The 12,881-nt window shown below is 41.8% G+C and overlaps 1 protein-coding gene across 1 annotated transcript in view; it reads left to right on the forward strand.

Moving 5' to 3' along the window:
* Window positions 1-12,412, forward strand: part of LOC139584252 (cGMP-inhibited 3',5'-cyclic phosphodiesterase 3A-like) — a 255,801-nt gene extending 243,389 nt beyond the window's left edge. The window contains exons 14-15 of the mRNA XM_071415872.1: window positions 6,684-6,933; window positions 7,063-12,412. Coding sequence (XP_071271973.1) covers window positions 6,684-6,933; window positions 7,063-7,364 — 552 coding nt within the window. The 3' untranslated portion in view covers window positions 7,365-12,412. The remainder of the gene's footprint in view (window positions 1-6,683; window positions 6,934-7,062) is intronic.
* Window positions 12,413-12,881: the final 469 nt, after the last annotated feature.

Raw genomic sequence — 12,881 nt, forward strand, 5'->3', positions numbered from 1 at the left:
AAGGCGGCCAAAGGAGGAATTGGATTTGGGAATGACCGGTGAAATATACCTGCTGGAGCGCGTGCTACTGGTGGGTGCTGCTATGGTGACCAGTGAGCTGAGATAAGGCGTGGCTTTACCTAGCAAAGACTTATTGATGACTTGGAGCCAATGGGTCTGGCGACAAATATGAAGCGAGGGCCAACCAACGAGAGCATACAGGTCGCCGTGGTGGGTAGTATATGGGGCTTTGGTGACAAAACGGATGGCACTGTGATAGACTGCATCCAATTTGCTGAGTAGTGTTGGAGGCTATTTTGTAAATGACATTGCCGAAGTCAAGGATCGGTAGAATAGTCAGTTTTACGAGGGTATGTTTGGCAGCATGAGTGAAGGATGCTTTGTTGCGAAATAGTAAGCCGATTCTAGATTTAATTTTGGATTGGAGATGCTTAATGTGAGTCTGGAAGGAGAGTTAACAGTCTAACCAGACACCTAGGTATTTGTAGTTGTCCACATATTCTAAGTCAGATCCGTCCAGAGTAGTGATGCTGGGTGGGCGGGCAGGTGTGGGCAGTGATCGGTTGAAGAGCATGCATTTAGTTTTACTTGCATTTAACTTTTTAGGGCTGCAATCCCGTTAACGGGATCGATATGACAACAGCCAGTGAAAGTGCAGGGCGCCAAATTCAAACAACAGAAATCTCATAATTAAAATTCCTCAAACATACAACTATCTTATACCATTTTAAATGTACTCTTGTTGTTAATCCCACCAAAGTGTCCGAATTCAAAAAGGCTTTACAGCGAAAGCACCACAAACGATTATGTTAGGTCACCGCCAAATCACAGAAAAACACAGCCATTTTTCCAGCCAAAGACAGGAGTCACAAAAAGCAGAAATAGAGATAAAATTAATCACTAACCTTTGATGATCTTCATCAGATGACACTCATAGGACTTCATGTTACACAATACATGTATGTTTTTTTCGGTAAAGTTCATATTTATATAAAAAATTCTCAGTATACTTTGGCGCGTTATGTTCAGTAATTCCAAAAACATCCGGTGATTATGCAGAGAGCCAAATCAATTTCCAGAAATACTCATAAACCAAAGATCAAGTGTTATACATGGAATTTTATATCCACTTCTCCTTAATGCAACCGCTGTGTCAGATTTCAAAAAAGCTTTACGGAAAAAGCTAACCATGCAATAATCTGAGGTCGGCACTCAGAGCCCAATCAAGACAAAAATATATCCGCCATATTGTGCAGTCAACACAAGTCAGAAATAACATTATAAATATTCACTTACCTTTGATGATCTTTATCAGAATGCACTCCCAGGAATCACAGTTCCACAATAAATGTTTAATTTGTTCGGTAATGTCCATCATTTATGTCCAAATAGCTACTTTTGGCGCGTTTGGTACACAAATCCAAAGTCACGACGCGCGTTCACTAACATAACAGTCAGTAGAAACATGTCAAACGATGTATTGAATCAATCTTTAGGATGTTTTTAACATAAATCTTCAAAAATTTCAACCGGAGAATTCCTTTTTCTTCAGAAGTGCGATGGAACAGAGCTCGCTCTCACATGAACGCGCATGGTCAGCGCATGTTCAGGTCATGGTAGACCTTACTCAATCCCCTCTCATTCGGCCCCCCTTCACGTTAGAAGCCTCAGACAAGGTTCTAAAGACTGTTGACATCTAGTGGAAGCCTTAGGAAGTGCAAAATGACCCATATTCCTGGTTGGATTTTTTCTCAGGTTTTTGCCTGCCATATGAGTTCTGCTATACTCAAAGACATCATTCAAACAGTTTTAGAAACTTCAGAGTGTTTTCCATCCAATACTAATAATAATATGAATATATTAGCAACTGGGACTGAGGAGCAGGCAGTTTACTCTGGGCACCTCTGGGCACATTTTCATCCAAGCTACTCAATACTGCCCCTGCAGCCATAAGACGTTTTAAGAGCAGTTGGAGGCCACGGAAGGAGAGTTGTATGGCATTGAATCTCGTCTGGAGGATAGTTAACACAGTGGCCAAAGAAGGGAAAGAAGTATACAGAATGGTGTCGTCTGCGTAGAGGTGGATCAGAGAATCACCAGCAGCAAGATTGACATCATTGATATATACAGAGAAAAGAGTCACCCTGAGAATTGAACCCTGTGGCACCCCCATAGAGACTGCCGGAGGCCCGGACAACAGGCCCTCCGATTTGACACACTGAACTCTGTCTGAGAAGTAGTTGGTGAACCAGGCGAGGCAGTCATTTGAGAAGCCAAGGCTTTTGAGTCTGCCGATAAGAATGTAGTGATTGACAGAGTCGAAAGCCTTGGCCAGATCGATGAATACAGCTGCACAGTATTGTCTCTTATCGATGGCGGTTATGATATCGTTTAGGACCTTGAGCGTGGCTGAGGTGCACCCATGACCAGCTCGGAAACCAGATTGTATGGCGGAGAAGGTACTGTGGGATTCGAAATGGTCGGTGATCTGTTTGTTAACTTGGCTTTCGAAGACCTTAGAAAGGCAGGGTAGGATAGATATAGGTCTGTAGCAGTTTGGGTCTAGGGTGTCTTCCCTTTGAAGAGGGGGATGACCGCGGCAGCTTCCCAATCTTTGGGTATCTCAGACGATACGAAACAGAAGTTGAACAGGCTAGTAATAGGGGTTGCAACAATTTCGCCGGATAATTTTAGAAAGAGAGGGTCCAGATTGTCTAGCCCTGCTGATTTGTAGGGGTCCAGATTTTGCAGCTCTTTCAGAACATCAGCTGTCTGGATTTGGGTGAAGGAGAAAGGGGGGGCTTGGGTAAGTTGCTGTGGGGGGTGCAGGGCTGTTGACCGGGGTAGGGGTAGCCAAGTGGAAAGCATAGCCAGCCGTAGAAAAATGCTTATTGAAATTCTCAATTATTGTGGATTTATTGGTCGTGACAGTGTTTTCTAGCCTCAGCTCAGTGGGCAGCTGGGAGGAGGTGCACTTATTCTCCATGGACTTTACAGTGTCCCAGAACTTTTTGGAGTTTATGCTACAGGATGCAAATTTCTGTTTGAAAAAGCTAGCCTTTGCTTTCTGAACTGCCTGTGTATATTGGTTCCTAACTTCCCTGAAAAGTTGCGTATTGTGGGGGCTATTCGGTGCTAATGCAGTACGCCACAGGATGTTTTTGAACTGGTCAAGGGCAGTCAGGTCTGGATTGAACCAAGGGCTATATTAGTTCCAGGTTCTACATTTTTTTAATGGGGCATGCGTATGTAAGATGGTGAAGAAGGCTCTTTTAAAGAATAACCAGGCATCCTCTACTGATACCCGGGCCAGGTCGATTAGAAAGTCCTGCTCGCTGAAGTGTTTTAGGGAGCGTTTGACAGTGATGAGGGGTGGTCGTTTGACCGCAGAACCATTATTGACGCAGGCAATGAGGCAGTGATCGCTGAGATCCTGGTTGACGACAGGAGTGTATTTGGAGGGCAGGTTGGTTAGAATGATATCTATGAGGGTGCCCATGTTTACGGATTTGGGGTTGTACCTGGTAGGTTCATTGATAATTTGTGTGAGATTGAGGGCATCAAGCTTAGATTGTAGGATGGCCGGGGTGTTAAGCATGTCCCAGTTTAGGTCAGTTATCAGCACGAGCTCTGAAGATAGATGGGGGGCAATCAATTCACATATGGTGTCCAGGGAACAGCTGTGGGCAGAGGGTGGTCTATAGCAAGCGGCAAATGTGAGAGACTTGTTTCTGGAAAGATGGATTTTTAAAAGTAGAAGCTCAAATTGTTTGGGCACAGACCTGGATAGTAAGACAGAACTCTGCAGTAGATTGCAACTCCGCCCCCTCTGGCAGTTCTATCTTGTCGGAAAATGTTATATTTAGGGATGGAAATTTCTGCGTTTTTGGTGGTCTTCCTAAGCCAGGATTCAGACATGGCTAGGTTGGCAGAGTGTGCTAAAGCAGTGAATAAAACAAACTGAGGGAGGAGGCTTCTAATGTTAACATGCATGAAACCAAGGCTTTTACAGTTGCAGAAGTCAACAAATGAGAGCGCCTAGGGAATGGTAGTGGAGCTAGGCACTGCAGGGCCTGGATTAACCTTTACATCACCAGAGGAACAGAGGAGGAGTAGAATAAGGGTATGGCTAAAGGCTATAAGAACTGGTCGTCTAGTACGTTTGGGACAGAGAGTAAAAGGAGCAGGTTTCTGGGCACGGTAGAATAGATTCAAGGCATAATGTACAGACAAGGGTATGGTAGGATGTGAATACAGTGGAGGTAAACCTATGCATTGAGTGATGATGAGAGAGATATTGTCTCTAGAAACATCATTTAAACCAGGTGAGGTCACTGCATGTGTGGGAGGTGGAATGAAAGGGTTAGCTAAGGCGTATTGAGCAGGGCTAGAGGCTCTACAGTGAAATAAGGCAATAATCACTAACCAAAACAGCAATGGATAAGGCGTATTGACATTTGGGAAAGGAATGCATAGCCGAGTGATCATAGCCGAGTGAAATCTGCGTTATAGAAAACAAAATTGGTTCTACATATTCATTTACAAAGCTAACAGACTGAATTTCAATATCTAACTTCCCCCGAAAGCAATGGGTATGTTCAAGCGCTTAGCTTAACGAAGCCGACTGTTGACGGAAATCGGCGAGTGAAGTCAGGAGAGGTGCATCTGTGATAGCCGAAAGTCAGATACTGTGGTGGTCTCAGATTAACATGGCAGTGTCAACATAGCTGGTGTTGTTTATAAATGTTTTTCTGTATAAATGTTGAAATAAACTTTCTCCCCATATCACACACACACAAACTAAAAACATAACATGTGTACAATTAATTGGTTAGAGACAGGTCTCAAATATACCTTTCATGTGATTGGTTAGAGACAGGTCTCAAATATACCTTTCATTTGATTGGTTAGAGACAGGTCTCAAATATACCTTTCATTTGATTGGTTAGAGACAGGTCTCAAATATACCTTTCATTTGATTGGTTAGAGACAGGTCTCAAATATACCTTTCATTTGTATTTCCATTGGCTTTAGAATTGCGATAAAGTTCCTGTTTCAGTCACGTGTTTGTCCACAATCGCGTGGGTCAAACCAGAACACCCTAATGATTGGTTGACAAAAGTGCCTCCGCAATGATGGTGAGTAGCAGCTGCAGCAACTTGAAGGCAACTTCATCAAAAACTGCATGACCTTTGATCACATGATTTTCGTAAAGTTCATCCAGTTGACATATAGTCGCAAATTGGACAATTTGAAAGGCGGTGACCAACAACTTGACAAACATGATCCACTTGTACACTCCTGAGTGGCGCAGCAGTCTAAGGCACTGCATCTCAGTGTTAGAGCCACGGATCTGGAGATAAAAATGACCAAGGTATCAAGTTGATTTTGATTGGTCCAAAGCACGGAAACACCTCCAAATGTTACCAACTCCCAACACTGAAAAAATAGAAGAGATACAACCAAGAGCAGCGGTTACAACAAATTAACGTTCTTATTTAAAGTAACTGCCCAGTATTTCCAGTGGTAATTAAGTATATTATGAAGCAGCTTTTCTGTGTTGGAATGGTATGGGCGTATTCTGGTAATTAAAAATATTCATGCAAGTAGACCGCTGATTGGCCAGCTCATCCTCCTCAAGGTGATGATGACATCATGTTCTATGAGGAATTAGTAAGCATTTTTTTAAACGGTCTGTTTGAGATACAAGTTCGTGGTAGGTTTCTGAAAGTGTTTTTTTCTCCAATTTATGCTTTGGCCACAAATACTTGTATAGGAAAAGTCAACATTATTTGGATATGTTATAACTTTTATATATAACTTTTAAAAGTCATATTTTCAATGGGCAGTTACTGTAATCAACATGGTTAAATACTCAGTAAGTCATGTCAGAAGCTAACTTAACAGATTCATTACTTACCAACAACAGCTGCCAATTCCAATAATATTACATCACGCTTTGAATTTCACTTTCCGTGATTTGTCTATCATGAATCTAGCAAATACGTTCTGTGGGTCAGAGTGCAGTTTTTATTTTGTTTCATAGCACAAACTTCTGTTAGTACGTTTCTCACATTGGCTTTAGTCACTGAAGGAGCAGGCCTGTCCCGGCAAGTGCAGGGGGGTTGCCTAGGAACACGTTCCTTGGAGGGAGACAATGTCTCTATTGCGCGACACATTCCTGTGACTTGTGAATCTCTTTGGAACGAACAGCTAGCGTGATTTAAGCTAATAGAGACAATCATCTAACAAAATAACTACATTATGGCATTTAAGTTACAAATCATAAAATATTTACACATAATAGACATTTCGGTACATTTGTGGACAAAAATCTTAATTAAGTACAAGCATATTAAGGTTATAATATTGTAGAGAACAATCTATTTGATAATCGTATGTGCTTCATAATGACAGAAATCTACATTTAGACACATTTATTAGCACCCTCTTGAATGTACCCACATTTCACTACATTCTAGAGCAGTGAGTGAATGCCTTATCGCGTGTAATCATCATTTATCAACTCGCGTGTCATAATTTGATCTACCTATACATTATGTAGCCTACAGATGTTAAATGTTTGTTTTTTTAATCTCTTGACTGTAGCACCAAAAAACCTCCTAGCAACCAATAAAGTCTTCTGATTCTAAAAAGTGAACGTGTCATCACCTCTTCCACAGGGTGACGAGGAGTCCAGCCAGGGCCTTCCCATCAGCCCCTTCATGGACCGCTCTGCTCCTCAGCTGGCTAAGCTCCAGGAGTCCTTCATCACCCACATCGTAGGACCGCTCTGTAACTCATACGACTCCGCAGCACTCATGCCCGGACGTTGGGTGGAGCCTAACCCCGAGGAGGAGGAGGAGCACGAGGAAGATGAAGAGGAGGATACGACAGAGGATGACGATGGGTCTACTAGCTCAGAAGCATCGCGTAAGAATGTTTCCTTTACTTTACTTGGTGTAGTTGACAGGGACAATGCACATTATTAATGTGCCAGATTTAGCCAGAATCAATGCATGAAAAAACTATTAAATATTTTTTCTCCAAACCCTTCTGTAGAGAAAGGCAAAGCAGCTCCCAAGAAGAGGAGGAAAGTGTTCTGTCAGATCACCCAGCACCTGTTGGACAACCACGAGATGTGGAAGAAGGTGATCGCAGAGGAAACCCCCAAGCAAAACAATGTAGCTGAGCCAATCCTATCCATCCACGAGGAGGAGGAGGAGCCAGGGAGCAGGGAGGATGTAGTGGAGGGGGAGGAGCCAGAAGAGGAAGGGGAGGTGCCAGAGGAGGAAATAGATGAGGAGTGGCCAGCACCCCCGCAGGACGAGTCTGAACCTGTAGAAGAGGCGGGGCCAGAGTGAGGGCCCCAAAGGCTCATGGCGAGTGCTATTTGGGATCCTTGGGATATTGCTACCCTAAACCCTAACCCCTAACCCTAAACTTAACCATAACCCTTAAATGTAAACTTAAATGGGGTAGGGATGTCCCAAGGATCCCAGATAGCAAGGACCAAAGGCTCATGGGAATGAAACAAGGCAGCCGTTAGCCCGAGCCAGAACATGAAATCACTTTTTCTACCCTATTGACAAACAGGCTGAGTGATTTTATTATTTTTTTTGCCAGCACATTCACTTAGACACAACACTGTAGAAGTTTGGGACATTGTTCCTAATGAAAATGTAACACAGAGTGGGAGATATTTACTTGTGTTTTACACATTTTATATATAAAAACAAAGAATACAAGTCAGGTTCAGAAACATCGGTCAATCGTCCTCTTGAGGAACTATCCATTATTACAATAACCTACAGGATCATATACTGGATGTAACAAACTGGTATAAGAGGTCACGAAGTACACAGACTCTTTTTGCTACCGTCAAGAGTGGATTGAGACTTGGTCATGAAGACCTCAAACCCATTGTGTAAACAACGGACTGCAGAGACTGCCGCCAATTTATATATAAGAAATATTTTCTAAACGCAATTATACTTAAACATCACATGCACCTGTACTCATGTGTTTTGTTTCGGGGGGGATTTTAAGTATTTTCTCTGGGTCTGATAAGTCTCAGTAATATGGTTCTATTTTTACTATGTGGATTGAGAAGGGAAAAAATAGACCGAACAGCTTCATACAAATCTACATTTTCCATTTTTATTAATGTTCTTTAATTGATTTCACATTGCATCTCACACCTATAATCTGTAAGCACACGACAGCAAGCATGCCCTCTAGGCATCTTTTGGTTTTTACTGACAAACTGAAACGGTCGGTATAGCCCAACCCTTTTAATTAAGACCCCTCGATGATCTATGACATCGGCAGAACCATCAGCCGGTAACTTTTCCTTGTGTCATGGTACTCCCGTTGTGTCATGGTACTCCCGTTGTGTCATGGTACTCCCGTTGTGTCATGGTACTCCAGTTGTGTCATGGTACTCCCGTTGTGTCATGGTACTCCCGTTGCGTCATGGTACTCCAGTCGTGTCATGGTACTCCAGTTGTGTCATGGTACTCCCGTTGTGTCATGGTACTCCCGTTGTGTCATGGTACTCCAGTCGTGTCATGGTACTCCCGTTGTGTCATGGTACTCCAGTTGTGTCATGGTACTCCAGGGAAGCGGAACATATCTGACTTCAGCCTAGGGTCTTTTTTGACCCATGGCTTGGTTCAGAGGAAGTTGGAACACACTAAAAGGTCAGGAGCGGAGTCATAAAAAGACATGCTAGTACTGTAGGTCTTGTGAGTGTTTCTCTAATACAGTTAAAGAAAACAGGCTAGTGCGCCTGCTAAGATAATGAGGTCCTATGACTTTAAGGCATAGTTTCTCAACCTAACTCAAAGACAGGATTCTTCCTCTACTACCAGATAAACTGATTACATAGATCACCAGGAGACAAAATACTGTTTTTTACTACTTATTGACTATTGATTCTCACACACACACACACACACACACACACACACACACACACACACACACACACACACACACACACACACACACACACACACACACACACACACACACACACACACACACACACACACACACACACACACACACACACACACACACACACACACACACACACACACACACACACACACACACACACACACACACACACACACACAGTATACGATCTCTAAGCCATACAAGGAGGAACCATTTACTGTGAGGTGATTTTAAGGGAGAGAGCAGAGTAGCACATAATAGTCCTAGCTTTGACAGCCAGTCTCCATCCTAAATGGCACCCTATTCCCTATATAGTGCACTACTTTTGTCCAGAGCGAGCCCCTCCCCTACAGAGCCCCCCCCCCCCCCCCTCCTTCTATTAACATGTGAACACACACCGTAAATAACAGTACACACCACAGATCAATGACAAGGCTCCTCTCTGTGTACTGCTGCCAAACACTATACTACTATAAACACTGTGTATACTTTAGGGGGTGAACTGGGTAAGGTGAATGAATAGCCTATGCTCCTTGTACATTTTGGATTCCCTCACCTTTCATCCCAAATTTGACATCGTTCTTTTACATTATCTTTCTCAATCAGGTTTTTAATAATTCTTCCAAGTGAAAATAGATGATTGATGTGATGCCTTGTGTAGCGCATTGCATCGATAGCATACTCAGTACAGTATATGGGATAAGCTACACAGGTGTAGTGGTTAGCAACACTTTACTTATGCTATATAAAACCTTTATAGGTTGTAAGTTGTAAAGGACCTTTTAAAATGTATTTTTTAGATTGGAATCCAGGTTTATGTAGAGTTTAATCCAGAGCCTTCCTGCAGGAGAAAAAAAAAGACCCCATGTTCAGGACTTCAGTGAACTTTTTAGTAGCAGACACAAATATTTGATCCATTCATGCTCCTCGGAGACAAAGGCCATACTGTATACAACGCTTGGCTTCACTATAGATGCAGTAAAGAGGTCAATGAAATGCATACCGTGGGCGATAGAAGGATGCTGACCAATATCCATCAAAGTGGATATTGGTCAAATCCGTCACGATGTATGGTAACGGGCCCACAATGTGGTTACTCAAATCTGATGTGGATATATTTGGCTGTTTTCACCTCATAACATGTAGAAGTTGTCCCTTTTCAGGTTTAGAAGAAGTGACTGCTAAATGCTAACTCCTGTTTGTGTAAGCTGGTAGCATAGCTAGCACACAGCTAGCATACAGCTAGCATACAGCTAGCATACCACTACAGTGGTGGTAGTCAAAGTTGTTTTTTAACTTGTAATGCAGTTGATTAATGACGATGACATCAACATGTATGGGGGTTGACATCTATACAAGCATCATACTCTGATTTTTACCTCAACATAGTGTGGAATACACATGTAAACAACAGTCTAAATGTAGGATCATTTGGCTGGGGGGCAATGAGGAGATTCGGGATCGTTCTCACATTTACATTTACATTTAAGTCATTTAGCAGACGCTCTTATCCAGAGCGACTTACAAATTGGAAAGTTCATACATATTCATCCTGGTCCCCCCGTGGGGAATGAACCCACAACCCTGGCGTTGCAAGCGCCATGCTCTACCAACTGAGCCACACGGGATCGTTCTCGCATGGCACCTTTCCCCCCCCCCATGCGTTTCCATGGCGTTTCCATTGTTTTGGTTGAGTTCCATTGACCTCTTTACCATCTGTCCTTTCTATATAGTCTTTATTATTGAACTGAATGACACTGTGTGGCCAACAGGTTACTATTTACATGCTATGATTCTGAATGACACTGTGTGAACAGCAGGTTACCATTTACATGATATGATTCTGCATCACATGTACCATGTGGTCTAAGTATTTTTATAAACTGGGTGGTTCGAGCGATGAATGCTGATTGGATGAAAGCTGTGGTATACCAAACCGTATACCACGGGTATGACAAAACATACATTTTTACTGCTCTAAATACATTGGTAACCAGTTTATAATAGCAATAAGGAACCTCTGGGGTTTGTGATATATGGCCAATATACCACGGCTAAGGGCTGTGTCCAGGCACTCAGCGTTGTGTCGTACTTGAGAACAGCCCTTAGCCGTGGTATATTGGCCATATATCACACCCCCTCGGCCTTATTGCTTAAATCACACACATCATAACATATGGTCTGTCTTCATAACACACAGAACATAACGTATGGTCTGTCTCTCTCAGTGTTTTTCTGTGATATCAAACAATGCTGTTGCCACCACCTGTGAAACTGTAGTTTCCATTTATTTACAAAAGTTCGAAAAGACCTGGAATGTTTTGTGAGATAATATTTGTTATGGTATGGAGCCTCATATGTTAATATGATCATGTTATTCATTTAATTTGACTTTTTAATTTCTGATGCATGATAGTACACAGAATGATTGTTAAACACGCGTGTGTGTGTGTGTGTATGTGTATCTGTGTGTGTGTATGTGTGGGTGTGTGTGTGTGTGTGTGTGTGTGTGTATGTGTGTGTGTGTGTGTGTGTGTGTGTGTGTGTGTATGTGTGTGTAATAACGTCCGCCTCTGATCTCTTGTCAGTATGGCCTGCCAATCGGATGGATGCACACAAAACTAGGAGACATTAAACATGTAAAACTGTAGAGTTTTGTTTATTATTTTGAATAATGTGTCACATTTTTGCAACCTTGACACAACTCATTTTGTTTTGCTATGACACAGTGGTCACTGATCAGTCAATCTCCCCCCTGTTTGTCTGACTGTCAGAGACTTCCACCTCACCTTTTGAGTGAAGCCTAGGAGCCAAGGCTAGTTCCTAGTTCCTAGTTCCTAGTTCCTACCCCATACCAAAATACCCATGTTTGAAAGTTCCAATGTAAAATAGCACTCTGTTTGTCTAAATTCATCTTTATTTGCCATAATTATTGAAAAAAACAACCATGTATTATCTTTTACAATGAGAACCAAACATGCTTTTACTATCCTCTAAACAAGAAAATTAGCCTTGTATTTTTATATACTGTAGTTGACACATGATGATGCTTAATTGACTAATGGTTTTCTCTCACCAGTACCTTGCACTTAACATATGTAGCAATATTTACACTTAATAAAAAAAATACACAGTATTTGTTAAGTAAAACTTGTTCATTTCCTTGCTGGTTGATGCTCCATTTTGTACAATATATATGCTGTACAGTAAAGAAATATTAAAACAAACAAAAAACTCTTTTAGATATACATTATTTATTTTTACCATTTTGTAATTTAGACGCTATACTGTAGTTACTATATTGCCAGAATTACTGGAAGTGCCTATTGGTATTATGTGTACTATACAGTGAATATGTTTTGAGATCAGTAGAAGTTGTCACACGATGAACAATGTGGATGTTGTGATGTGAAATACATTGAATTACAATACTTTAAATTCTGTGGTACTTGGGCCTCTGTGTATTTTTTCTTGCTTGAATATTCAAATGTACACTGAACAAAAATATAAACGAAACATGTAACAATTTCTAAGGTTATAATGAGTTACAGTTCATATAAGGAAATCAGTCAATTGAAATAAATAAATTAGACTCTAATCTATGGTTTTTACATGATTGGGAATACAGATATGCATCTGTTGGTTACAGATACCGTAAAAGAAATGGGCCTCACAATGGGCCTCAGGATTTCATTGCGGTAATTTTGTGCATTGAAATTGCCAATCGATCAAATGCAATTGTGTTCGTTGTCCATAGCTTATGACTGCCCGTACCATAACCCCACTGCCACCATGGGGCACTATGTTTACAATGTTGACATTAGCAAACCGCTTGCCCACACGACGCCATACACATGGTCTACGGATGGACGTACTGCCTAATTCTCTAAAACAACGTTGGAGGCGGCATATGGTAT

Source organism: Salvelinus alpinus, chromosome 9 (genome assembly GCF_045679555.1).
Source record: "Salvelinus alpinus chromosome 9, SLU_Salpinus.1, whole genome shotgun sequence".
Lineage (NCBI taxonomy): Eukaryota > Metazoa > Chordata > Actinopteri > Salmoniformes > Salmonidae > Salvelinus > Salvelinus alpinus.